General features: G+C 64.0%; 1 protein-coding gene across 3 annotated transcripts; it reads left to right on the top strand.

The window, feature by feature from the left end:
- Nucleotides 1-6,201: 6,201 nt before the first annotated feature.
- On the top strand, nt 6,202-27,277 carry Slc67a1 (solute carrier family 67 member 1). Of its 3 annotated transcripts, none has more exons than XM_026411298.1 (11): nt 6,202-6,258; nt 6,993-7,273; nt 10,485-10,582; nt 11,352-11,512; nt 11,739-11,871; nt 20,016-20,134; nt 20,846-20,953; nt 21,906-22,006; nt 24,565-24,666; nt 24,939-25,059; nt 27,058-27,277. In XM_026411298.1, exons 2-11 carry the CDS (start codon nt 7,130-7,132, stop codon nt 27,243-27,245), a joined length of 1,275 nt encoding a protein of 424 aa, XP_026267083.1. In that variant the 5' UTR covers nt 6,202-6,258; nt 6,993-7,129; the 3' UTR covers nt 27,246-27,277. The 3 variants fall into 3 exon arrangements, with proteins under 3 accessions (XP_026267083.1, XP_026267084.1, XP_077653586.1); XM_026411299.1 differs by lacking the exon at nt 6,202-6,258 and adding an exon at nt 6,399-6,458; XM_077797460.1 differs by lacking the exons at nt 6,202-6,258; nt 20,846-20,953 and adding an exon at nt 6,399-6,458.
- The last annotated feature ends 419 nt before the right edge of the window (nt 27,278-27,696 follow it).

Below are 27,696 nucleotides of genomic sequence, written 5' to 3' on the forward strand. Positions count from 1 at the left end.
AATTTCTAAAGGAGTTTTATAAACTTTGAAAATGAGAATCTAATTAATGAACTTGTAAATATGCATGCTAATGAATAATTATTTTTCCAAACTCCAAATGTTTTGTTATTTGCAATTATATTTCAAAAAATTATGGTTCTTGGCATGGAACAATGACATGGCATAATAAAAAAGTTGAATGAGACGTGATCTGTATTTTTTTTTTTTTTTGCAATAAAAAGACTGAATTCAATAGCATTAGCTGGGGATAATTAGGTTCTTTCCACAATAAATATAATAAAAATTTTTAAAAAAGAGTGGGACCCCCTGCTGCACCCCTTCCACTACCCTGTCTTGGTAACGTCAGGTTGTGATCCAAGCCAGTGCTGGGTCTCACCTCTATGTGGACACAAGCCGTGGCATCCTGGGCTGTCCCAGGCCTGGCCCTGGGTGGCTTCAGCAGCCCCTTGTCTGCGCATGTCCAATGGGCCTGGCCTTAGGGACCTCTGACTTGGCTCCTGTCTCTATCCATCCACTCAGCAAGCATCTCTCAGGGGCCCCAGGGGCCACTGTGCCCTCCAGGGCTTCTGTGAAGGCCAGAGGGAGCAGAGGAGCCAGCTGCCTAATATGACAAGGGACCAGGAGGATGTTCAGGGACCCCTTGGGCTGACCCCAGCAGGCAAGAGGAAAGTTCCAGGCAAGGGGACAAGGGCACAGACGCCTTCAGAGGTGCAGCGCTGTTGCACCTTGGGCAGCGCTGGAGGCCAGGGTCATGTCTCAGGCTGTCTTGGAGTGTTCCAAAGCCAGAGGGGGCTGAGGCTGGGGCTGAGCGGCAGAGCGCTTGCCTACACCTGTGAAGCACTGGGTTCAATCCTTAGCACCACATATAAATCGACAAGTAAAGGCATTCTGTCAATCTACAATTACCAAAAAAAAAAAAGCCAGTGTGGGGGCGGGGGGCCCTGGTGGCCCTGAGCTGAGCAGCTGTACCCAAGGCCCAGGACAGGAGTTCCTGGAGCAGAGGGCTCCTGGTCCTCATGGAGATGTCGGGGGGCTGCCACAAGGGAACCAAACTCCCAGGCTCCCTGAGAGGCTCTCTGGGCCGGGCAGGCCTCAGGCCAGTGGGGGCCTCCAGGGCTCTGAGAGGGGAGGATGACCAGAGGTCCAGGTCTGTCCACGACTGTCCCCATGTTAGCATGGGAAGTCCCACATCCCAGAAACTCCTCGTCTGGGGGAAAGAGAGCAGAACAGAGCTGCCCCCGGGCTGGGTCCAGATCCAGCGCTGGTCTCTGGTCACTCAGCCTGTGGTGGGAGACGGGGGACAGCAGCTCCTCCAGCCTGCACTCGGCCGTCCCTTGAAAGCCCTGAGGTCTGCCGTCTTCAGGCCTCACCGTGGACAGGGCTGCATGGCCTTCAGCAGACGCTCCCCATCGAACCCTCAGCGCTCTTCAGTGTGGCCACGCTGAGCCATGTCCCCCCGGGGGTCCTGGTCCTGGTCTACGGAGGAGTTCAGCGGATGAGGTCAGGATGTCTGCCCGCCCCGGTGCCCAGGCCTCTGCCCCCGGAGCCCATGGCAGGCCGCTGTCCTCCCTGTCTCTGAAGGCTGGCATTCAGGCCTGGCCCAGGGTCACTGGACCCAGAGCAGCCCTGGTGGAGAAGCCCATCTGGGGAGCAGAGCCTCCCCCAGGGACATGGCCAGGCTGTGGCTCAAAGTCCTCAGGTCGACTGGCCCATTCTCAGGGTGAGCAGAAACCCAACCCTTGGCTCAGAGATTCAGCCCTGCCCCTTCCTTCTCAAAGTCTTCAGTCTCTCTCCCCAGGCAGCCTCTCCACCAGCACCCTCCAGTGACCAAAGCGCAGGTAGGGGTGAGGGACGTTGAACCCCACCCCCAGACTCTGCTGACAGCCTCCAAGATGTAGCAAGGAACCAAGGCCAAGCCCCCAATGCCCACAGCAGGCTTCCCTGCCCCTTACTAGACTGGGGTGGCTCCAAGGACAGCCACTAAATTCCACCCTGACCAGGAGGCTAGTGACAGGGCCTTGCTGGGGCTCCCCCTGCTGGCCAAGGCCTGGAAATTCACCCCACTGGGACCGGAAGGGCATGATGGGCTGGTGGCCAGGTGTAGAGTCTTGAATTCTCCAGGGCTGGTACCACCCAGACCCATATTAGACATTTCCCAGATTCTGGTCCCACCCCAGCCAGAACTCTGTTGGATTCCCTAAAGAAGTGACACTGAGGTGAGTCCTCTGGGATAATAGGAGGCATAACTGGAAGCCCAGCACCTTCCATGGGGCTCATCCCAACACCCCGGGGTGCTCCAGGGAACTTCATTGATCTGGGGTGGGCAAGGAGAAGGCCTGGCAGGGGGCGGGGGCCGGGGGGGCATGCCCATCTCCAGGACTTCATTGTCGGCTGCCCCTTAGGCCAGACAGTTCCCTCAGGTTGTCTTCCATCCTCCTCCCTGTGTGGTATCACATTTCTTAAATATCTTAAAATGTCTAACAAAAGTTTTCTCTCTCTCATTTCCCCACCCCGCCACCGTCCCATTTCTTGGATACTCTGGGAAGAAACTTCAGATCAGGTTTGCAGCCCTGACTCAACCCGTACCCGGGGCTCCAGCCCCTGCCAACAGTGTTCCTTCCAGAGACCTCCATGGGCCAGCCACCCACTCCCATTTTCCCTCCTAGTTAGTCCCTGGGGTCCCCATTCTAGTGAGGGGCCCAGCCTTGGCCCTGATGCCCCTCCCAATCCCTGTCCACTCTGGGTTACCCTATCCAGGGTCAGGGCTCTAAAGACCTTTTCGATGCAGAAGACTCTCCAGATCATATGCCGGCTCAGCCCACGGCCCCAAACAGCCCCCGCCCAACGCTCTGTGGCCCACAGGCCCCTGCCTGATGCAGGGCACTGAGCCCTGGTTCTCCTTGGGAGGCCAGCTCTCCCCAGTGCCCCGTTTGGCTGACACCAGCAATTCCCACAGGGCACAGGCCTAGGTCAGTTCTCTGAGCCCCACCTACCCACCTGGCTGTTCCCTCCAGAGGGGTATAGAAACCCACTTCTGTGCAGACCCCCCCCCATGCTGGCCACTCTGCCCCCGTCCCTCATCAGCATGCCAGCCAGAGATCGTCCTAGAACACAAGGCGGGTCAGAACCACTGCATACAGAGCAGAAGCCAAAGCGCTCCTCGCCAGTGAGTCGGACCCACAGCCCTCTCAGGTGTGTTACCTGCTCCCTACACACACCACAGTAGCGCACGCTACAGAGAGTAGCCATGCCTGGGACACAGCCTGCACCTAGCAGTGCTCAGGTCCCTGTCCACAGCTCATGGCCACTCCTGGTCCAGGCAGCAGTGCAGGCCGGGGCTCCCCTCATCTGGAGGCTCGCAGGGATCCAGCCCCCAGCACACAGCGGTTCTTCTCAGGACATCGGACCACATTCCTGCCCTCCAGACTGGGTTTCTGCACCCCCACCCCACTGCGAACCTGATGCTGCAGGCCTATCGAGTGTTCTTGGTTTCCTGAACACCAAGACTGGGATCAGCTCTCAGCTTTTGTCTCACTGTCCCCTCTGCCTGGAAGGCTATCCCTGCACACACCAGATCCGCGCTTCCCTAAGGTCCCTGATGGGCATCCCCCCCCAGGCCTTTTCCTCACCCACCCCAGATCAATGAAGTCCTGCTTGCAGCCAGCCTGGACAGTCTCCTGGCAGAACTGTCACCAGGTCTCACCTGGGAAAGTGTCTGTTGAGTGGCCAGGTGCATGTTGGTCCCATTGGCCTACAACCAGAATCTCTTCCTCTGGAGGAGGAAATCCAAGGGGCCAGCGTTTTGAGTGCTTCTCTTTCCTCTTCCAGCCCAAAGGGCAATTTTCCCACACTCCCTGGCAACCAGGAAGCTGTCCCACCCCTACTGAGCCCTTCATGACAAAAACAAAAGCTAGTGTGCCCAACCAGTTCCCTGCCACCACAGGTCCCGCTCTGGCACAGGAGGAAGAGTGGTGAGTAGAAGGCCCTTCCTGGCACCCACCAGCTCCAGGGGACCCTCGTTCCCACGACCCGCCTCTGGGCAGTTTCCGATGCTCACCTCCCACCTCGGCCCAGGACCCCAGGCAGAGCTGAGACTGGCCCACCACTGGCCAGACCTGTGAGAGGCGGCAAGGTCCCAGAGTCTGATGGGGAGTCTGGCACCTCTTGGGGTCAGTGCCTCACCCTCAGCCCCAGAGGACAGGCCATCTGCACACCAGCCCTCTAGGGCTCCTGAATCTGAGACCCCTGAGATTCCGAGAGCCCAGCCCCCCCTCTTCCCAGGCCAGCCTTCCTGTGCACCCTTCCAGGAAATGCTGGCTGCCAGGCTCCTGGCTCCCCACGGAGGCCAGAGGTGCCGTTTCTGAAACTCAGCCGACAGGACCTGGAACTTGCCCCCAGTTGCCAACGCTTTCCCCCATCGGCACTGTGGGCCCTGGAATCTCCCTCAGCACAGTGCATGCACCCAACCACAGAGCAGTAGGCGCAACCCTACTTCCTGGGGACTTCAAAGGGCCCTGCCGGCAGGCATCAGATTCTGTGTCTCTGCCCCAACTGTCAGTTCTGTGGCCCGCTCTCACTGGGCCACCCGAGGGGATCCTCCATGTCCACCCCAGCCTGATGCCAGCTCCTCTGTCTGCTGCAGCACTCTGCTTGAGCTGAAGTTAAAATGTGCAGAGGGGACACTGGTTCTGACATTTGGGCCTGTGGCCTGGCCCTTGCCTGGGTTGCAGGACAGGAGAGTGGAGCCAGGGTCCTGAGTGAGCACCTGCTCACCCAGCAATGACCAACTGAGGGTGTGTGGCACCAGGACAAGCGCTCAGGCAGTGCATGCTCCTGCAGACTCCTAAGGCACTCAGTGTGGGCCACAAAGCTACCCGTACCCAGGTGCCATGCGTCTCCGTGGCCCGGCCAGTGATAGGGACATGACAGGAAAGCTGACATGGAGAAACACAGCATCTCAGTAGCTCCCAGCAGCCTCCTGGTCTGGGGGTAGGGGCTGCTAGGGAGGAGCTCAGAGCTGTTCACAGAATGCTGCCTTCCCTGCCCCTCCCCTGGGGCTCCGGCCGACTCTCAGGAGCGGGCAGGCTAGACTAGACCTTTCTTCCCTCTCCTGGCTTCTCCCCACCCCTTCTTCCTGTTGGTCCCAAGTTCCTCCTCCATTCCCATTCCCCTCCCCACGCTTCCCCTTCTCACCTGGAAATGGACACCCTAGGCGGCCACTCCAGGGGTCAGGGATCCCGCTCCCACAGCCAAAGGCTCAGGGCTGGATAAAAGCTGCAGGCCATGCAGCATTTACCAGCCTGTAATCCCAGGGGCCGGGGAGGCTGAGGCAGAGGGATCATCACAAGCCACTTTGTGAGACCCTGACCAACTAGGCTTAGTAAGACCCTTTCTCAAAAAAAGGTAAAACATAAAAAGAGCTGGAGGTGTAGGACCGTGGGAGAGCCACTGAACTGACCTTTCCAAGGCGCTCATTCCAGCAGGATGCTCTTTCAGGACACTAGCCCCGCCTCCTGCCCTGCAACCCAGGCAGGGGCCACACCCCGGGCCCAAAAGTGAGAACCAGTGTCCCCTCTGCATGCTTTCACCTTAGCTCCAACGGGAAGCTTCAGAGGACAAGGAGCTCAGGTCAGGGTGCAGGGGATATGGGAGTGTCCAATGAGAACTAGCAATTAGGGGACAGAGCCGTATAACCAGAGGCCTGCTGGCAGGGCCATCTGAAATACCCAGGAAGTGGGCCTAGTATGTGCGAGGCCCTGGGTTCCATCACCAATACCGAGATGGGGGAAACACACACACACACACACACACACTCACACTCACACTCACACACACACAAACACCCCAATACCAAGATGGGGGAACACACACACACCAATACCCAGATGGGGGAACACACACACACACACACACACACACACACACACACACACACACACAGCTGCTAGACACCATCAGCAGCAGTACCCCGCGCAGCAGCCCGACGGGCCGGGGCGGGGCCGTGGGCAGGCCTCCGCTGGGCCAATGAGCGCGCAGAGGCCGCGGGCGCCGGAGCGCAGGACGAGCTAGGCAGATGGGCGGGGCGGGTGCTCCCTGGGGGCGGAGCGAGGAGGTGGGCCAGGCCTCGGGGGCGGGAAGAGCCCGTCCCAGGTCACCCCGAAAGGGCGGGCCAGGGCTCACCCCGGAAGGGTGGGTGTCCGGGTCACCCCGAGAGGACTCATCCCCCCAGTCCGCGCCTGAGCTCACCCGGCGGAGCAGGTACCCGAGCTCATTAGGGCGAGGACAGGTGCTGAGCCCCGAACCCGCACCAGGTCGAGGCTCTGCCCGCGATGCGCCCACACGTGCGTGCGGGCTCCCGCAGACCCGGGCACCGGGATGGGCAGGGCAGTGGGCGCAGCCCCCCCGCCCTGGGCTGTCTGAAGACGAAGGCCGCCCAGGGCCCGACTCTAGTCGCATAGGTTGGCAAAACTTTGGAAAGACCTCAGTGGGCCACAAAATCCGGCTCCCGCCGGTTGTGGGGTCGGGAGAGGGGGGACAGCATCCTGCTGTGGGAGGTGAGGCAGAGCTGCCCTACTGGGGGGCCTGGAAGGCAGAGCCGTGACTCCTTGCTTCTGCCCAGCACCATTCCAGAAGTCCGCGGGGCCCTGGCTGGAGCCCCTGGGGAAGAAGGGCACTGTGGGCCTAGGGAGGCCTCTGGCACAGGACTCAGCCAGCCCCGTGCCCACAGAAAGCACGGCCTGAGCAGCCGTCAGCAACCACCCTGGGCCTCGATTTCCCTTTAAACCCCTGGGGCCTGGCCCAGCTGCAGGGCAGGGGGTCGCCCTGGTCTTCCCTCCTGTGGAGGCCCTTGCTGGAGACCGGGAGTTTTCAGATGTGTGGAGGAGGGAGACCTGGCTGGCTCTCCAAGGACAGGTGGCTGGAGGGCCCAGGGTGGGAGTCTGTGGTCTGCAGTCTGCAGTGCCGTCCTCTTGTCCTCTTGTCCTCTCCCCTAGGCTGTTCTGCCCGCCTCCAGCCTGGTGACTCAGCACCCGCACCCAGAGCAACCGGACTTTTGCTCTTTGACCGCTCCCAAGGCTCTGCCAGCGTCCTGTTGGATCCCTCCCTGGCCTCCCTACAGCGCCAGCCCAGGATGCAGGGAGCCGCGGCCCCCAGGGGCCAAGGCCGGTCCCCCAGCAAGAAGGACACTCTGGGTCTGCCCTGGGTAGTTCCACTCACCTACGTGCTGGCCGCCCTGGAGCTTACCTGCCTCTTCATGCAGTTCTCCATCCTGCCAGTGAGTAATGCCCCCAGCAGGATAGAGGCCCCGCACTGCCCCACCTGCCGTCCAGGTGGGCGGTAGCAGGGAGCACAGGTGGTGCTTGATGCTGCCAGGCTCCTCCCACTGGGGACCCCATGCCACGTGAGCTGAATAAAGTGAGGGGCCCAGGAACTGCTCCTGGTGACCCCCATCAGCGTGCTGTGCTGTCTGCCTGCTGCAGCAGCCCTGGACAGAGCCTCAGGGCGCCACCCCCACTGCCCTCCCGGCAGCACACCCCCCACGTGACTGTCCCAGCCCTGTGCCTGCTGCCCCCCACCTGGGGCCTTTGCCCCATCCATCCCCTGCCTGACGCCTACTCAGCCCCTGTCCTGGAAGTGCAGGCCTCTGGGTAGGTCACCCCCTCAGGTCCCCACCGCGGCCTGCACCTTACTGTCACGTTCCCAGCGGCTCTGTCCTGCTCCGTGTTTCCTGTCCCACTTACTGGACATTTTTGCCGTTTGTTTTTCTCCCCGACCAGAATGTGAGGGTGGCGACTGCCAGGGCTGGTTCCTCAACTCGGCCTGGCTCATGGCAGGTGGCTACGCCGTCACCGTTGGGGGCCAGGTGCCACCCCTCCCACCTTCTCTTCATTCCCACTCTTCACTCTTGTTTATTCATTCAACAAACCCTATGGAGGCAGCCCACAGGGTCACATCTTTCGTGGGCAACAGCGCCCAGGGAGTTTGGGAGAACCCAGAGACCCTCCAGGCCCTTCTCCGTCCTCCAGATGCTGTGAACTGCAGTTCTTAAAGGCAGATAAAGCTGGGCATGGTGGTGCACGCCTGCAATCCCAGCTACTCAGGAAGATGAGGCAGGAGGATTGCAAGTTCAAGGCCAGCATCAGCAACTTAGCGAGGTCCTGTCCCAAAATAAAAAAAATAAACAGGGCTGCAGGGCGTAGCTCAGTGTGCCGTGGGTTCAGTCCCCTACGAAACACACACAGTAACAAGTTCCCATGGAGACTCTCGGGGCCTGGCTCCCTGAAGCAAGGGGCTGGTGGGCTCCATGCTGGGCTCAGGTCACGGCCCACCCAGTGTGCTGCTGGCCCCCAGCAGAACTGAGGTCCTAGGGCCCACAGTGGTCATGACTGAGGCCAATTCCCCACTCATGGTATCCCCAGAGAGGCTCAGGGACACTTTGGAACAAAGTTACACATCACCAAAAAGCCAGCTGAGTCAGGGCCGCCCCAGAGCCTCTGCTCCTGGGAGGCCCGGCTGGGCCTGGAGCGTTCCTGCACCTTGGCCCTCCCTCCAGGCCTGGGGGTCTGGGGGGAGTGAGCGTTGATTGGCCCGTGTTGCTATTCTGGGCATGGGGGCACTCCCAGGACCCCTCCCACCAGGCCTCCTGAGCCCAGCTCATGCCCTGCGGATGACCTGGGTCCAGCCCCGAGCCCCACCCAGCAGCAGGGCAGCCTGGGCAGGTTCTAATCAGATGGTGGCTGCTTCAAGGAAGAGGAGTGAGCCTGTGAGCCCCTGGAACAGCCCACACAGCAGGGCACCTGCCAGCCTCCTAGAGCTCTCCTCTCACCGGAGGACAGTTGTCCAGCAAGTCTGTGTTGAGCACCCACGAGCAGCCCCTCTTCCTGAACTGGACAGCAGAGCCAAAGGACCACATTCCCTTCCAAGAGCTGGGGACACACTGTGTGCGTCCATCACAGCAAATGTCAAATTCAGTGGTGCAGTGGGGAACAGGTGGTAGCATGCTGGAGAGACAGAACCTGAGGACATGTGGCAGTTTGGGGGCCAGGAAGACTTCACTGAGAAGATAGCACTGATGCTAAGGCTCGAAGGAAGCAGGTGAGGCACAGCCAGTGCAAAGGCCCTGGGGCAGGGGTGAGATTCCTGCATCTGGAGAGGAGTGAGTGGACAGAAGGCAAGGCCTGGGAGGGCCATGTCCAGGAGATACTCTGAGGACTCAGGGATGGCTGTGGGGGAGTGTGGATCTGGATCTCCCACTGATGGACTGGATGTAGGAGGTTTCTGAGAGAAGGGGAGTCAGGGATGGCACTGAGAGCTTGGGCCTGAGCCCTCAGGAGGATGGAGGCGTCGGCAATGGAGACAGGGCAGCCACAAGAGGAGCCAGCTTCGCACGGGTTGCACTGAGGTGATTTCAGACAGCAGGGCAGGGGCCGAGGGAGCAGCACTCTGGGGGGAGCAGGAGGCAGGGGTGAGGGGAAGAGGAGCAGGTGGAAGGCGGCAGGGGCAGGGGCAGTGGGGGGCTGTCCGTCAAGCTCACAGAGACATCAGACAGATGGCAGTTCAGCCCTCGCCATCAGGAGTGTGGGGCACTCAAGCAGCCTGTGATGCCCCAGAGGGGCTTCAGGGGTGTCCAGGGGTGGAGGCAGGAAAGGCAGGGTATGGGTGAAGCTTGCCATCCCGGCCTTCGGAGGCCGGAAGTCTGAGGTCAAGGGGTCAGCAAGGCCAAGTCCCTCTGAGGGGACTGGGGCAGGTCCCCTCCAGGCTGTGTGTCCCTCTTCATGTATTTCAAGTGGTCATCCCTGTGTGTCTGTGTCCACAAGACCCTGCTGACAGGGCAGCGGTCAGCAGAACTAGGGCCCACCCTGATGTCCTCATTTGAACTCGACTGCCTCCAAATCAGGTCACATTCTCAAGTGCCAGGATTAGGGCCCCAACATGAATTCAGCCATCATTCTGGAGGACGGGGCGGAACTCAGGGAGGGAGGGGGTCTTAGAGTCAGAGAATCAGGGAAGGCGGGTCTGGGGTCCCAGGGACCCTCGGGGGCTCTGGAGGGACGCTTCCATGCCCTGCTCCTCCCCCAAGGGCATCCCCCCCGAGGGGCTGAGGCCTGAGAGCTCACAGAGCACACTGTGCCTTGCTGGGCAGCACACCACCTCCTGGGTCATTAAGATGCTTGGGACACTCTTGGCAGGGCAGGTGACCGTGTCCTCCACAGAGCCTTGGGTGAAGCAAACAGCAGGTGCCTCTCCATGCCCCACCTGAAGTGGGTCCTGCAGAGGGGAAGGAGGGCCAGCAGCGCCTTCACTGGGCCTGCACCCTTAGGGCCACTCAGATCCCACCTGGGGAGGGGGGCAGGGTCCTGCAGAGAAGGACCTCCAGGCTGCGCTGCCTGCTTCCTCCCACCCGACCCAGGCTCGTCCTTCATCCCCTGCCCATCCAAAGGCCCAGGACTCCAAGTCCTTCCCATGGGGCCCCAACTGTGTTTCAGTATTTGTCCCGGAGCCTGGGCCTGGATTCCGTCGCCTTTGGCTACCTGCAGACGACCTTCGGGGTGCTTCAGCTGCTGGGCGGGCCGGTGTTTGGCAGGTACAGAGAAGAGGGGGATGCGCGTGTCCCTTCACCAGGCCCTCTCCTCAGAGGCCATGAACTCAGTCCTGCCAGGTCCCTTGAGCTCACACTGGGCCATGAAATGTGGCATCACCGTTTTTCACAGAGAAGCAAACTCAGGTGCTGAGGTGTTATGATCCCTTGTAGGTTCCCAGGGGCCCCACCTGTGACATCCACTTATAACCAGAAGGAGGATTTAATTATTGAGGGTATCGTGTCTGTCCATGCCGCGTGCAGTGAGCTGGGAGTCCCGCCATCAATCAGCAGGCAGGAGCTGCAGGGACACATGGCCCTGGGTACCCTGCGCCCCCGGGTCAGGGTGTTAGAGGAACACTGGGCTGGGACAGCACACACACACACAGAGCTGTCTTGGTGACAGTGGCACAGAACAGTGGGCCCGAGCAGCACAGGTGGCCAGAGGGAGCAACTTTAGGCAGAAAGAAGGGACACCCACCCAGGCAAACAGCCGCATTCTGTACAGCCGGTAGGTTCCACCACTTACCCAGGGGGTCACTGTCCCCCTGGGCCAGACACGCCCCCCACTCCTACCCCACCCTCTCACTGCAGCCAGACCTGCACAGTCCCACTGGGACGATGGGGAAACTGAGGCCCAGGAGGTCCCTGGCCTGCCCAGGAGGAGGCCTGCACCCCCCCCCCCCGGGGCAAGCCTTCCCGCCACCCAACGCCCCCGCCCAGGACCTACGGGCGGGACACAGGGTCAGCGCCCGCCTCTGACCGCCCTGCGCAGGTTCGCAGACCAGCACGGGGCGCGCGCGGCGCTCTCGCTGTCCTTCGTGGCGGCCTCGGCTCTGTACCTGCTCCTGGCGGCCGCCTGCAGCCCAGCCCTGCCCGGCGTCTTCCTGCTCTTCGCCTCGCGCCTGCCTGGAGCCTTCATGCACACGCTGCCCGGTAGGGACCTGCGCCGAGGGTGACGTGGGGGCGTGGCTTGGGGGCACCTGGGGACGTGGGCGTGTGGCCTGGGGGGTAGATCCGGGAGGAGGGGACAGTGGGAGTGTGACCGGTGCCGGCCCGGGGTGGAGGGGTGGGGCGGACGGAGCGGAGGGGTCCTGGGAGCGTGGCCTGGGGGGCGGGCCGGGTGGGGCGTAGCACCCCGCTCAGCCGCGCTCTCCCGCAGCCGCCCAGATGGTCATCACCGACCTGTCTTCGCCGGCCGAGCGGCCCGCAGCCCTGGGACGGCTGGGGCTGTGCTTCGGCGTCGGCGTCATCCTCGGCTCCCTGCTCGGCGGGACCCTGAACACCGCGTGCGGGTGAGTGACGGGGCGGGAAGCGCTGGGTTGGTGCCCGTGCAGCGGGTTGGGGCGCCCTGATGCGGCGTGGCCGTCAGGGGGCGCCGTCGCCCCGCGCGGAAGCCTCCCTCCAGTGCCGCGCAGTCCCTAAAGACACCGTCCAGGGAGGCCCTGGCCACCAAGAGACAGGAGGACAGGGGAGACACATCTGGCCCCTCTGTGGACTGGGCACTTCTGCCTCCTCAGTCTTAAGAACTTTCAGCGGGGAAGAATCCCTTTCCAGTCGGTCTCAGGAGGCTCTGAGGGTGGCCATCCCCAAGGAGGGGACTGTGGCGGGGGGCCCCTTTGAGTGGGTGTGGGAAATGGGGATCGGAGGCAGGAGGAGCCCTGGGTCTGCTGCCAGCCTTGGCGTGCCTCAGTTTCCCCTCCTCTAGAACTGAATCCTGACAGCGGCTTACAGGCTTGTGAGGAGCTTGAAAGAATTCATGTCAAGGCCTCTGTCCCCACCCCATCTGTGCACACAGGCCCTCCTAGGCCCTGTCCTGCACCATTCAGTCGGCTCAGTGCCAGTGCTCAGGGCTCAGCATCTGTGGCCCGAGTTCCTGCCAGGTCTGCCTGTCCCCCTGCAGTGCTGTGGACAGGCCATCAACACCCGCAGCCCTTGGTGGGCCTCTTGGGACAAGAGCTTGACCTTGTCTAGCACACCTGGACCTGGAGAAGCTCCCCCTGCAGCCCCACCCACTCCTCCTTCCCCCCAACTCCTGCGGCCCTCAAGCCAGTTTCCATCCTGGCCAAGCCCCAGGTTTGGGTCTGGGTGGTGCTGGGTTCGGGGCTCCACCCAGCAGGGGTGGAGGCTTCTACCTGCTCCTGGCCAGAGGAGCCTCCAGGCCAGCAGGTGGCCCACCCACCCTCCACAGGCCTGCAGGGGCCACCCTGGCTCTCCTGGGACAGAGCCTTCCTGGTGGCCGACCCCTAAGCTGTGGGGCAGGCACTAGGTCACCTCCAATTTTTCCAACCTGGGGTGAGCGGCGCCACTCCCTGGACTTGGGATCCTTGGTTTCCCCAGGCCAGGCACTGCCCAGGGATCCCACGTGCTCCCAAACAAGCCCAGGCAGTGGTAGAGACAGCAAGGTAACGACCGAGCCCCAGGACTGGGGCAGCAGCCGGCCGGCCCTCGCCTAGTACATGTGGGGCCTTGGGCTTCATCCCCAGCTCTGAAAAGAGGAATGAACTAGGACCAGGAATAAGAGAGCTGGATGGTCACCAGGGACTCTCCAAGGGGGTGACCTGTGAGCAGAGACCTGAGCAGGTGCAGGCAAGCAGCAGGTGCAGAGGTGCTGGGTGCAGGCAGGTGAGGAGCCCTGGGTCCAGAGGCCAGAGGAGAGTGGCAGCTGGACCACACAGCTGAGTGGTGGTGAGCCCTCGGCAGGGACACAGAGGCGTGGGAGGTGGCTCCTGCACCATCCGTTGGCCACAGGGAGAGGGCAGCTTTGGCCTGGTTTGGTGAGGGGTGGGAGCAGGGTGCAGACTCGATGCCAAGGCTATGCCCTAACTCGGGCTGGCCCCGGGGGGCCAGAGGCACTGTGGGGGTTGAGTCTTCTTCTAGCTGGGTGCCTTGGGCCTCAGGCAGCTCTGGCCTAGGCAGCCAGATGAGGGACTGTGCAGCCGGGGAAGGGGAAGGGCGCTGGGTCCGCACCTCTGGCACTTTGGCATGTAGGATAAGAAGACAGCAGAGGGCCAGGTGGTGCTCAGAGGGCACTCATGGCTGCCAGTGGCCAAGGAAGCCCTGGCCCAGTAGTGGCCAGAGTGCTTCTGTGCAGCCACCAGGGCCCCAAGTTCTGACTTCCAAAGGAGGCCAAGGCTGCCGAGGTGGGCTCTGCTCAGGGTGGAGGCACCCCTGGGAAGGACCCCGGGGAGCAGAACAGGGAGCAGGAAGGACTGGCCGACCTGGGGCTGGGGAGCCTTCCTGGGGGTCTTCCTGGGGCCTAGGGTCAGGGTGCACATGCAGGGCAGCCCTGGTGGGGCAGCAGGAAGACACAGAAGGCAGGCAGGTAGGGGCCAGGCATGAGGGGAGCCAGTGGGGGGCAGGAGCTGGTCACTGCTGCCTCTGAGGCCAGTCTCTAGGGCAACTAGGGTGAGGAGAGGCATGGAGGGGATGCAGAGGGCACACCAGCAGGTATCAGGGCTGGGAGAGGGCCCTCTGGGATGCCACCCACTCGGGGACACAGCCCAGACAGGTGGGGTCATCTCAGGGCCATCAGCAGGGGCCCCTTACCTCGCCAGATTTTCCCACCTGTGCAGTGGGCCCATCAGCCTGCACTGGCTGAGGAGTGCTTCAGGGGGTCCCCACGTGCAGGGCCATACAGGGGCTGAAGGTATGTGGGAGCAAGTGCACCCACTCAGGCTCCGCCGGCCGTCTCACCTGCCTGGCCCCCCCTCCGTTCCCTGTGCTCTCACCTGTCCTTTCTGCATCCCAGCCGCTGAGCTAGAGGACAATGCTCACTTCCCACAGCTCCCCAAGATGGCTGCCACTCTTGCCCCCACTCCCAGAACATTCCATCAGCTTCCTGGCTTGCTGAGGATCTGAGGCCCTGGATAACCTGACATTGATCTGTAACCAGGTCAACCTCAACACTTCCTTTGATGGTGGGGAAACAGGCCCAGGAGTGGGGGTCCAAGGCCCAGGGCTGGGGTGTGTGCACAGTGCACGTGGGGACCTACAGTCTTCATGCCACACTGGAGACTCAGGGTGCTGCAGGGCCCTCGAGGCCAGAGCTGCCCCTCCAGCCCCCTGCGTTGGCTGTCCAGAGTAGGGAGAGAGGATGGCTTGACTCTCAGCTCTGCTCCTGTCCCTTCCAGAAGGGGCTGGCCAACCATCCTCTGAGCCACGCTGTCCACCAGGGTCCACACAGCTGTGGGTGGCCTTGTCTCCCCAGTGGTGCTACTCCGTCCCATTCCCACATGGGGCCGGGAGGTGGGCTGCTGTCTCCCTCCTTCAGGCCACCCCATAACCCCGAAGCCTGCCCTGGGTCACTGACAGCCACACCAAGCCTGTCCTCCCCTACCCCTGATAGAACCAGGGTAGGATGTGGAGCCCCCGTGGCTGCCATCTCGCTGCCCATCTGGGTGCCTTATGCCCCTGAAGGGTCCCAGGCATGCCCATTCCCTGCCGCCCAGACTCAGCAGGGAGGAGGAAGTGGCCTTGGCATGGGGCCTGTGGGAGCAGGCACCGGTTTAACTGGTTTGGGCTCAGCCTCCAGCTCAGGGTCGGGAGGCCAGGCTGCCCGGAGGTGGGGGGGGGGGGGGCGGGGACTGAACCCAGAGCCAGCACACCAGCAGGTGGATGTGGCTCTCTGACTCATGGCCTTGAGCCCCTGCCTGGGGACGGCCCACAGGCCTCCAGGACCCAGCACAGGTTCACGGAGCCTGCTGTGTGCCTGCCTCCAGTCCAGGCATGCCCTGGGCCACAGCGTGGAGCTGCCCAGGTGTACAGGTGGCCACCCGCATGGTGGCAGCACATGAGACACGGGGTCCCAGCAGCTGGGGTGCAGCCCTGTGGGCAGAAGAAGCCAGGGGCCAGGGTGACTGGATCCAAGCAGGGGAGGGACAAAGGCCAGAGGGAAGGGGAGGGCAGCGAGGATTCTGCCTCTGCCTGAGTGTCCCAGGGGCCTCCAGCGCTGAGCACAGGGTGAGGGACCCAGTGATGTTGGCTGGGAGATCCCTGTGGATGTGGGGTGGACCTCAGGGCAGGTGTGGTGCTGCTGGGGTCCCAAAGGCTGTTGAGGCTCCGGGCTGAGAGGTGGGTGAGCCAAGAAGGGTTCAGTGCTGCCTGAGCAGAGGTCAGCCCCGGGCCCAGCTGAAGACAGAGGGTGGGTGTGGGCTGTCTGGGAAGACCCCCGTCTGGCCTGAGCCACCGGAAGGAGATGGAGCAGGGAGCCTGGGAGTCCCGTGTAGGTCGTGTTCGGCTTGAGGCCCTCTCGGAAGTTCCTGTTCAGTGCTGAGGGGCAGGGAAGAGGGCCTGGCCGTGAAGCTCTTGATCTAGGAAGCAGCTACGTGGAATGGGCATTGGCAGACTGCGGCCCCCAGGCCAAGTCCAGGCTGCCCCCTGTGGAAGGCGAGGCCCAGTGGGTCACACTGCACCCGCCTGTTCACATGTGGCCATCCTGTGCTCAGGCGGCAGGGTGCATGGGGCTAGGGCCAGACAGACCAGCGGAGGACGGAGCTGATGTGTTACAGTAAGCTTGGAGTGCGTGGCCAAGGTGGGGGACTTCCCTGATCCCCAGGTCAGGGCTGGAGGACACCCGCCCTTGTCTCCAGGAAGGACACTCGGTCAGTGAGGGCCACACAGTGAGTCACAGCCCAGGACCCCTGCCTCAGCCCCCAGAGGGCTCTGCCCACCGAGAAGCAGTCAGGTTTGAACACATACCACTGGGCTAGCAGGAATCCGAGTGCTGGACGCTCCGCGGACGCTCCCCAGCTCTAGAGGTCAGGCTGCCCCGAGATGAGCACCAAGTGGCTGGTGTGACCCTAGCCCTGAGCTGTACCCATGGAGGCCTCCGGGTACACAGCACACATTTTCTCACACCTGAGTGGCCCCTGGGGCCTGGGTGTGGGCGAGGGAGTGGGGGCCCTTACCCTGCTGACCGGTGTCCCTGGAAGTTCATGGGTAGACGTCCAGGCCGCTGGGACGGCGGAGACAGGAGTGACTCAGGCCCAGCTCACCTGGGCAATGCTGCTGATGGCCAGGAGGGAACCAGGCCCGCGGGGAAGGACAGAAGGACCTGGTGTCCTGAGTGCTGAAAGCACAGGGACAGGGCAGGAGAGGCCAAAAGGGACCAGCTGCAGGGGCCACCTGAGAGGAGGAGGCACAGGGGAAGGAGGATGGCGGAAGTCTGGCAGAGGCCCTGGGCAGGAAGCTCTGGTGGGTGGCTGGAGGCCCGAGGGGTGGAGGGAGCAGGCCTGGAGTGTTGGGCCAGAGAGGGCTCGGACCTCTTTCTGGGTCCCTGGAAGCCAGAGTGTGTGTCAGAAGTGACCCTGCAGGATGGCCTGGTTGCGACAGCACCATATGGTGAGGGCGGTGGGGAAGGGACTTCGCCTTGGGCCCCAGGGCTCTCTGGATCCCCTGCCTCTGCTCCTTTCAAGACAGGTGCCATATGAATTTGGGTCCCAGCTGACCCCAGCCTGGGACATGAGGCAGGTGCACAGCAGGGCCTGAGCCACAGCGGGCAGCAGGGGTCCTGTTGGAGCCCAGGGCCAGCCAGTTGGCAGGGGCACCGGCTTGGTGAGCTGCTGTCTTCCCTCCCAGGCAGAGGGACGGAAGGGGCAGAGCCTGAATGCGGGAGGAGGGCCCAGGCCGCCCGCTCCTAATGAAGTTGGCAAACTCTGGCCCTGGAGATAAGGATGAAAGGCCCGTGGCTGCCGCTGTTTGCCTGAGGTGTGGCTGCGGGTGCCAGAGGCCTCTCGGGTGGCTGGCAGGCAGCATGGGGGATGGAATGGCTTCCAGGACAGCCCTCTTGTGCCCCTGATGGAATGAGGTCACCCAGCAAGGTAGCCAGGGAAGGACTGGGCAGCCAGATCACCGAGGCCTGCCCATTGCCCTTCCAATACACCTGTCATCAGCCTCCTGTTCCTGTATTCACCCAGAAGAGGGGGGCTAGACAACCCAATGATCTTGGAAGCAGCTACGTGGAATGGGCATTGGCAGACTGCGGCCCCCAGGCCAAGTCCAGGCTGCCCCCTGTGGAAGGCGAGGCCCAGTGGGTCACACTGCACCCGCCTGTTCACATGTGGCCATCCTGTGCTCAGGCGGCAGGGTGCACGGGGCTAGGGCCAGACAGACCAGCGGAGGACGGAGCTGATATGTTACAGTAAGCTTGGAGTGCGTGGCCAAGGTGGGGGACTTCCCTGATCCCCAGGTCAGGGCTGGAGGACACCCGCCCTTGTAGAAGGCGAGACCCCAGTGGGTCACACAACCTTGGCTCAGTTTATACATTAAAAAAGAATCATGGAATGAGCACACGAGGTGGTGCAGGCCTGTAATCTCAGCGACTCGAGAGACTGAGGAGGAAAACTTCAAGTTCAAGCTCAGCCTTGGCAACTTAGGGAAACCTTGTCTCAAAATGAGAAATCACGAGGCTGGGGTGGGCTCAGTGGTAGAGCGGTGGCCTGGCATGCGCGAGGCCTGGGTTCCATCCCAGCATCAGAACAAATCAAAAGAGTGGACCAAGCCAGCGGGGCCAAGCGCAGCCCAGCACCCTCCTGGGCCGCCTGCCCCTGGGCAGATCCGGGGGAGGGCCGTGTGCTGGGGAGCGTGCCCCGCAGGCCCCTGGGACAAGGCCACCCTGTCTGGCGAGGTGCAGAGCTGGAAGGTGCTTCCTGGTGGAGAAGCAGCACACAGAGGGCCCGGGCAGGCTGCCCGCCAAATGCCCTCTCACTTTCAGTCTCCTTTCAGGCGTTTTGCTCTGGGAAGTCGGAGGGAGCTCTGAGTCGGGAAAAGAATGGCCCCCCTCGGGCTCCCGGGACAGTGGCCCGCTGGGGCTCTGGGGGGCCTGACTCCCCCCAGGGCTCGCTCAGGTCTCCCAGCGCCAGGCCCTCTACCTCCAAGGAAGCCCTGGCCTTTGGCTTGCTGGCCATCACTCAAGGGACACCAAGACATGAGAAGTAGGGACTTGGCCCCCTGCCACCCACCCTCACTTGTCACCAGCTTCCCAAAATAACCATCTGAGGGGCCGCCTCTGCCCTGCACGCTTCCGGGGCATCTGGCAAAGAAAGCACGTTCTGTCCCTGCCTGGCCAGGCCCCGACAGTGACGTCCGTGCCCAGAGAGCAGAGCCCAGAAGAAAGGCTCCTCTCCGGGCAGCCCTGGTGGGGGGTCCCCCTCTACGCACACATCACTTCCTGCCGGTCTCCAGGGCCCGGAGAGGCCCTGCTCTGGGGTCCGCTGCCCTTTGACCTCCCTGCCTGCTGGTGGATGAAAGGCCCATCTGTGTGGAACCCTGGCAGCCCACACGCCCAGCTTCCTGGGCAGTGGGCCTGGGGCCCCGGATGTGGGGGCACAGGCGGCAGCCAGCCCTGCTGAGGAACAGGACTGGCAGAGGCCTGACCTCTGCTCTGTGGCCTCGCCGGCAGCCCCGTCCTTCCCTGCTCCTGGGTTTCGGCCAGAGCTCGGACGCAGGTGTGCCTGTGTGTGCACGTGCGTGTGTACAGACACCTGTGACCCTGGGGAAGGACAGGGGAGTCTGACCTGGGAGGAACCCAGGCAGCTCGCGTGTCCCTGTCTGGGGACTCGGGGCTCTCCCAGGACCCTGACCTCCACTTGTGTCTGCACCCTGAGGCCTTGACCCGGGCAGATTTGGGGGCACTGATGAGGGCTGAGGCAGGACTTTGCCCGTGTGAACGGCTCTCACACTGGCTTGGGTCTGCACTGGGTTCTACCTAGGCCCACAGGCCCGCAGGGGCCAGGTTCTGACCATCTGGTGAAGCGAGTTCTGCGACCAGGGCCCTACAGACTGGGTCCATCTGGGGAGAAGGGCCTGGGCCTCACTGGGAAGGGCCTTCACAGGATGGACGGGGGTCTGCTACACCGCAAGGGAAAGGATGTCCCAGTCTGGAGGCCGCAGCCTGGCTCCATGAGAAGTCCTGCTTCCGAGGAGTGGGTGCGCCTGGGCCTTGCAGGACGCGATGGGGTTGGAGGGCAGTGGGCAAGCCCTCCCAGACCCAGCAGGCCCCAGCCTCTAGGCAGTGGGGAGGGGAGGCGTTTCCTGAGGACCTCTAGGTGTCCACTGTCCTCCATGCCGAGGGCAGGGCAGCCGTCCTGTGACACAGTGCCAGGCCCCAGGTCGCTCGGAGGTTCTCTAGGGACACACACACCCCAGGCCTGACCTCTGGGGCCTGTCCTGCTCCCCGCTCTGGGCTCGCCTTCTGGCTCTGCCACCCATCCACAGAGGCTGCCAGCCTGTGTGCCGTGGCAAAGGTCAGGGGTGGCTGGCACTCACCCGCTCCATCTGTCACCTCGTAAAGGTGCCCTGGGGTCTTGGTGCCTTCCCCTGGGGCTACAGGGAAGGGTGCTGGCCTGGTGTGGCCTCCTGCAGCTCAGGCCTCAGCGTCACTGCAGGATGGGGCCCAGGCCCTGGGACTCACACACCCTGCCACACCCACTGTCCCCAGGGTCCACTGTCCAGCCATCGTGGCACTTGTGGCCAACCTCCTGGGAGCTATCATCAGTGTCACCTGCATCCCGGCCAGCACCAAAGGGGCCACTGTTGATGTCCAGGCCGCTCCCCCAGGTAAGCCCCACCAAGTTCACCTGCCCAGGGAGGCCTTAGAGGGGACACAGAGAGACCTGAGTAAAACCGGGAGTGACAGGGAGCAGGGCTGGCAGGCTGCAAGGTCCCTGGGGTCCGAGTGTCCCGGGCAGTGTCAGGGTGCTGGTCCGGGGCTCCAGGCACATCTGAGGGCACCAGGAGGGGCAGAGTGCAGGCCAGGTCAGCTCCTCAGAGGGGACCCCTCCAGGGTGGCCCCCGTTAGGCCCTACCTCTGCCTGGCATGTGGCAAGACCCCATGCCTCTGCCCAGTGACTGAGAGGTCAGATGGAGAGACCACCTGGCACAGGGGCCATGACGGATGGCCAGAGAGGGACCAGGGCAGGGCCTGGGGTGGGGGCCAGAGGCAGGGAGCAGCCAAGGGCAGCTGGGAGGCCCGGACACTGCTCGGGAACGTCCCGGGGGTCGGGCAGGCCTCACCAGCCGTCGCCAGCCCTGGGTCACCTGGGCTGGGAACTGAGGGTCGCCCCTGCTCCTGTCCAGGCCCAGGCCCGGTCACCTCCCGGAATCCATGGCCCTGTGGGGGTGCTGACTGCACAGTGCCCACCAGCACTGTGAGGGGGACCGAGCCTGCGGTCAACTCCCATTCCTGCCTGGGCCTGGGGAGTGAGCCCTGAAGCCCTGCCCCGCAGCCAGGCCAAGGGCTTCCAGCCTCTGACCAGTGTGCCTGGACAGGTGGACCCCAGGCCAGTGTGTTCGACCTAAAGGCCATCAGCCGCCTGCTCCTGCTGCCCGGCGTCTTGCCAGTGTTCCTCATCAAGGTGGTCTCTGGCTTCCCCTCAGGTCAGTCCAGACCTCCCCTCCCCAGGGCTGCCCAGGGCCTGGTAGGGCCAAGTCCCGGCCCTGGGGCAGGAAGCCCCCGGTCGAGGGGCGGCCCCTCCCCCACACTCCAGGCTAGCCCTGGTCAGTCTCGCCTGTCCCTGGAGACCACAGGGCTCATGCAGGTGTCCAGCTCAGGAAAGACGGCAAAACAGGTGTCTCCCTCACGTCCCTGCCCCCTCCGGACCCCAGCCCTGGAGGAACGAAGGAGGGGCCACCCAGGGGCGGCTCGAGGCCCACAGGCCCCACCTCACCCTCTCCGGCCGTACTGCAGCAGGGTTTTCTGTATGTCTGGAGTGAGCAGGTGTCCCAGTCACCTGGGAAATGACATGCAGCCCAGGACCACGGCAGTGCCCGTAGGGCAGCACTGGTCACAGTTCACCCAGCCATGGTTGTGTCCGGTAGGGATCCTGTCACCCAGACACCCTGCCCAGTTCTAACGTGGGGTTTCTGAGTGACACCAGCTGCAGGGACAGTCACGGCTGAAGGTGGGCCTCTCCTCAGCAGGAGCCTGTGGCCTGTGCCTAGTGCCCCTGCCCCTGCCCAGGCCTGGCCGGGCCCTGCTGACCCCCCAGGGCCACCCGGGGGCCAGACCTGGAGCCCAGGCCGCAGCTTCAGTGAGGGCCTTTGAGGGCTAGGGCTGGAGTTACGTGAGGCTGGGGCCAGATGCTGCCATGGCCGCCCTGGCTCTGCCCGTCTAGAACCTCCCCACTCAGACTGCAGCTGGGCAGTGGACTCCCAGAAAGGGTCTCTGGTCCAGCTGGTGTCACAGGCCCCTCCCTGGTCAGGCAGGCGCCCTCCCCAGGAGTCCGAGGGGAGATGGACGCAGTGGGGGGCTGTGGGCCTCACTCACCTGGTGGGGCTCACCTGGGGATGCAGCCTGGACTTCAGCAGGGCCCTGACCACCGCCCGCCAGGTCTCTTCATGATCATGTTCTCCATCATCTCCATGGACTTCTTCCAGCTGGAGCCTTCCCAGGCTGGCTACCTCATGTCCTTCTTCGGGGTCCTGCAGATGGTAGGTGGGGGCCCGGGCACAGCGTTGGGTGCCTCACCAGGGGCCTCCTCCCGCTCTGAGCGTGCCTGCTCCTCCCCTCCCAGAGCTCTGCCCCCGCCGCAGCCCCCTCCCTCCGCTCCAAGGCTGGGTCTGCCCTCGGGCCTCGCAGGGTCAGCCCCGTGTGCCCAGCCACCACCTGGGTCCTGACCAGAGGGGAAGCAGGGCCAGGGACATGCACTCCTGTCTTGCAGCCTGTCGGGGTCCATGGGCCACCGAGTGGGCAGCAGACAGGGCGGGGAGGGACTGCAGCCCCGGAGGTGGATGTGGTGGGAGGTGGTGGGCTCTGGCTGGGCTGTGTCCTGCCCTCTGGCCCCCAGTGCTCCTGATGGGTAAGTGGGGCTGACCCTGGTGCCCACCCCACAGGGTCTGAGCACATGCGTGGACTGAGGTGGAGAGCCCCCATTGCCACAAGAGCCCGGGACTCACCCGGCTGCTGGGCTGTCCTTGCAGGGTGCCAGGCAGCTGCAGCACGAGGGTCATCAGGTGCCCCCAGAGCAGCTGGAGGTGGGGAACAGGCATCTGTCAGCCCATGGCCATCCCTCCCCAAGCCCAGCTCCCCCAACCCCAGAACCTTCTGGGCATCTAGCCAGACCCTGGGGAGTGGACACAGGTGGTGACAGGCCCCACACGCTCCCGGCCAGGGCCAGGGACGGCCTCCTGACCACAGGCCCAGGGAGGGGCTATTCTGGGACTGGAGTGGGAGGGGGCGCTCGGCCTCTCCGGAAGCCTGTGGCATTCCTGGCACCTCCGAGCCACCTGCTCCGCCCGCAGGCCCAGGCTGGCCTAGCCCTGGTACTGAATTAGCCTCTCGGGAGGGGCTGGCCCTGCTGGGGGCGAGGAAGGCCCCTGCTCTGGGCAGCCAGGAGGGCCACTCTGGTGGAAGCCCTGCCTCAGGAGGCCGCCCAGGAGCCTTGCCCTGAGGGACCTTCCCTTCTGCCTGGGGCAGCCTCCCTGGGGACAGACACTGGCAGCTGTGGCCAGCGCTGGGGCAGGGGCGAGCGGGGCTGCAGTGAGTTCAGAGGGAGACGGTGGCCTGGGTGGGGGCAGGGTGGGGCAGGAGCCAGGCCTGAGGCAGGCGTGCAGGCCCCTGGCCCTGGCTGGGTGCTGAGGCCTGGGCCTTGTCTGCCGGGAGCCCTGAGGCCACTGTCTTGAGGCGTTCCCTGACCCCAGCAGGGGAGGTGGGCATCCGGAGCCCCTGAGCTCCAACAGCTGGTCCCCTGCCTGTGGCTCCCTGCAGATCACGTCCACCCTAAGCTGAAGCCCAGAGGAGGCCCAGCATCCCGGTGGGTGCTGCTTCCAGTGGGGGGGCTGGGCTGGGCCCTGGAGGAGTGGCACCCGTACACCCTGAGACGAGGCGTGGGTCGTGACCCTGAGTAGCTTGCAGACCTCCATCCCTTCAGGACCCTTGGAGAGAGACCTCCCTGTGGCCCGGCCACCTCCCCCTGACCCACAGCTGCCCCAAGGCACTAGTCATTTGGAGAGGGCCGGAAGAGGATGCACAGAGCCACCGGGGTACCAGGTGGGACTGTCGGTGATGGGGAGCCAAGCGCCCCCACCCCACTGGGAGATACCCCAGGTCGCGGGTACAGAGAGGAGAGGGCATCAGAAGTGGCGCTGCTCTAGGGAGGCGGTGGGGTGGGGCTGCGTGGGAGCACCCCGGAAAGTGAGGGGCCTCGGGACCTGTGGGTGTCTGTAGAGCAAGGCCTGGGAGCCAGCCAGAGAGGACGCTCATGGCGGAGCGTGATGTGCCAGTCCACTCAGAGTGGCGTCCGCGTGCAGGAGGGACTCCTGTGCTTTGGCCACCGTGTGGAGGAGGGTAGCGCCCGAGCAGAGATGCCTTGGGGTTGGGCGACCTTCTGGGGTCGTGTGGACAGGCGGAGGGGTCAGCTGGCGGCTGGGAGGGTGAGGAAAAGGGAGTCCAGCTCCAGTGACGCTCTGAAGGTCTTTCGGAGGCCGGGAGATGGGGCCTTGGGCTTGCTCAGGGTTCGGGTCTGGGTGCTGCTGGGAAAGGCCTCTACCTGGTGGGCCTCGCCCGGTGCTGAGGTCTGACTGCCGCGCACCCAGTAGGTCTTCCTGTAAAAACTAAGGAGACCTAGGGCTGAAAGTAGGTGATGGGACGTCGGCAGCTCGGCCGGAAGCAGTGAGCCCTGCCAGGCAGAGGTTGCGCTCCCCAGGCTGGGCCCGGCCCAGGCACTCCTGGCCCCTGCAGCTCCGTGCCGGCGGCCACCCTCCCCTCCCGGCCTCGCCCGGCACTTCCTGCAGGTGAGGGAGTGAGGTGGCCAGACAGGGAGCCCTGCCCTGGCTGGGAGTGGCCTGCAGGCTGCCCTGGTGTCCCCGGGTCCCTCCCTGGGGCAAGCTTTCCTTCCAGCCCAGCAGGAGGCCACCTCCCCTTCAGATGGTGAGGGGCCGTTTCTGAGAATGATGCCCAGCCGCCTGGGGTGCCCTGACGTGAGAGCTTAGGCCCTGGTCCAGATCCTCTGGCCCTCTCCCATGTCCGCCTCTGCCCTCACCCTGCCTAGGTGGTCCAGGGCCTGGTCATCGGGCGGCTAAGCAGTCACTTCTCCGAGGAAGCCCTGCTCCGGGCCAGCGTGCTGGTCTTCATGGTGGTGGGACTGGCCATGGTAAGAGCGCCCACGTTGGATTTCCCCACACCATAGGGGGTCCCAGGCCAATTCTCCGCCCCTCTGCACTGGGCAAGGCCACTCCTGGTGCCCGGTCTGTGCCCGAGCCCCAGGGTCTGTCTCTAGCCATGTCATGCTGGCCCTCTGGCCCCCTCTTCCCCAGCCCAGCTCTAGGGGGCAGCAGTCAGGGCGGAGAGGAGCAGGTGCATCCTCAGCGAGGGCCCACCTGGGCAGCCCCCGCTCAGTGTGACCCTGACTCCTGCCTCTGCTAGGCACTGATGTCCACTGTCCTCCACTTCTGCTTCCTGGTGCCTGGCCTGGTCTTCAGCCTCTGCACCCTCAACGTGGTCACCGACAGCATGCTGACCAAGGCTGTCTCGGCCTCAGACACAGGTGATGTTGCGGGGGGGGGGGGGTGCAGGGGGCCATCGGGGGAGGGGCGGGCAGGCCCTCCTCCCTGGGAGGCTGCCGAGCTGCCCAGTGGGTGGGCAGTGGACCAGGCAGCCTGGGACCTGAGGGGGTGGCAGCAAGAGGGATCAGGTGAGAATCTTGCCCACACCCAGCCTGGCACCGGGCCCTGCTGACCAGCCCGGGCCCAGCTGGGGGCGTGGGGGACGGCTTGGCTCAGCCCGGCTCAGACACACGGGCAGGATCCCACTGAAGGAGGCGGGTGGCTGCACTCCAGGCAGGGCGTGTGCGGAGGGGTGGACCCAGAGGCCCTGCCAGCCAGTCAGGAGGCCCGCCTGGGGACGGAAATGGGGGGGGCCAGGAGAGCAGAGCCCAGGAGGGCCTGGCCGTCCTCCCTGTCCAGGGCTCCTCCAGGCTTCCTGAGTGGGCACAGCTAGTGAACCCAGGACTCTCCCAGGCCCCTCTGGACCCAGCTGTCCTTCTGGGGGCCAGGAGTCCTGGGCCAGGCTTTGCCCTGCCCTGAGCTGGCACAGAGCAGGCCCATGCTGGCTGGTTCAGGGTGCTCCTGTGAGCGGGCTGTGCTAGGCTTGGGCTCCTTCCAGGCATTCCCAGTCGCAGGGCCAGAAAGCTTGAGGGCTGGACTGGCCTTCAGCTGACCAACTGCCCAAGAAGGGAAGACAGGGACAGCCCTCTCCTCCAGGCTTCCTGGGCCTCCAAGCCCTTCCAGGCCTGCGAAGCCATGGTGCTGGGAGAGCCGGTCTCCAAACAGCGGGACCAGGAGGGCTTCCTGGAGGAGGTGGCCATGGGAGAGGCCCCAAGGAGAAGGTGACTAAGGCTGGAGAGAGGAGGGCAGGGCCTGGAAGGGAGGAGCAGGCCAGGCCACCAGGGCCACGTCATGCCAGCAACACCACCTTTGGCTTGAAAGGAGTAGGACCAGGCCCAGCAGCAGCCTGGGAACTGAGCCGCAGGGAGGCGGTAATTGCCCTGGTGTCTGGGCGTCGTGGGCAGTGGGAGAGGGCACTCTGACATTTCCCCACGCCAGGCCCAGGGTGGGGGGGGGGCCTCCACAGGCTGAACCCCAAGGGGCCTGGGTGCAGAAGCCCAGGGCCAGAGCCCCTCCGGGCAGTGGGGAGAGGACTGGGACCCGGGACCCGGGACCCTGCAGGCTGGGAGGGGAGCTTCGGGGGCCGAATGCTGTCGGAGGGTGGACAGCAGCCTTCCTAGGCATGTCCACACCAGGGCAGCGCCCAGAGGGCCTGGAGACCTGGCAACTGGTGAAAGAGCTGGCTGCTCAGGTGGGGGCTGGGGGGGGAGCAAGAAGGGTGCTCATGGTCCCTGGGTCCTGCTGCACTCCCTGAAGTCCCTCCCCTGCCCCAAGGGAAGTCCACAGGGTGTCTAGGAGATTCCTGGGGGCGGACAGTGGGAGAAGAGGCCGACAGTCAGGAGGGGCTGTGGGATGGCGCTGGGGTGTTGTGCCCACCCAGAACCCTGCCCCGGAGCCCCATGGTGTCTTAAAAGGCCCTGCCCAGCCAGCCCCCTCGGCCCACTCCAGCCACCAGTGAGCCTGGCCCGGCAGCCCAGGGCCTGGGAAAGAGTGGTGAGAAGCTCCCGGATGTTCTGGGCGGGGCTGGCCAGGTGGATGCCGTCCCCCTGGGCAGGCCTGGGGGGTGGAGCCTGCACCTGACCTGGGGCCCATCCTCAGCTCCTCCCGCACCAGGGAACTTTCTCGAGTAGAGAAGACTCAGCCCCACATCTGGGGAGGCACCTGTGAGGCCCCTGGGGTCCACAGGCCGGGGTGGAGGTGAGGAGCGGGTGGAGGCGCAGGGCGGGTGACACGGGGTATCCCAGGCCTCCTGTGCTGTGTGGACACTGGCTGGGCGTGGAGCTAGGAGTGTCTGGGGACAGGAGTGGGCTGTGTCCAGGCAGTGATGTGCCTGTCCAGGGACCTGCTCAGAGCGTGACGGCTGTCTCCTCTTTCCCCAGGGACCATGCTGGGCCTCTGTGCCTCCGTGCAGCCACTGACCCGCACCCTGGGGCCCACTCTGGGTGGCCTCCTGTACCGCAGCTTTGGCGTCCCCATCTTTGGCCATGTGCAGTTTGCTGTCAACTTCTTCCTCCTCCTGGTCCTCTGGAGGAAGCCCATGACACACAAAAGGGACAAAGCCTGGTGACCAGCCCCGACAATAAACTTTCCTGGGACCTCCTTATGGCCTGATTCCTGTAGGCTCCCGCCTGCGTCTGTCAGCGGAAGTGGGGGGCGAGCCAGGGGGGCTTCAGAAGCCGAAATGCTGCCCAGGGGAGGGGCCTGCAGCTGACCCCCGAGTTCCAGGCACAGGGTAACCCCAGTTCCTCCCGGGGCATTCGTCCAGCCATGGAGTCCACCAGCGCAGCCGGCGGGGAATGCCCTGCGGCGGCTCAGCCGGCTCCCATTTCCCAGAGGCAGGGAGCTCTCCGCCCACCCGGCCTGCAGTGTAGCACCAGGAGCTCAAGTGAGTGGGCTTAGAGGGAAGAATGCCAGGCACAGAGGTGCACATCTGTCCCCGTGGCTTGGGAGGCTGAAGCAGGAGGATCACAAGGTCGAGGCCAGCCTCAGCAACTTAGTGAGGCCCTAAGCAACTTACT

Source organism: Urocitellus parryii, chromosome 4 (assembly GCF_045843805.1).
Source record: "Urocitellus parryii isolate mUroPar1 chromosome 4, mUroPar1.hap1, whole genome shotgun sequence".
NCBI classification, from domain to species: Eukaryota; Metazoa; Chordata; class Mammalia; order Rodentia; family Sciuridae; genus Urocitellus; species Urocitellus parryii.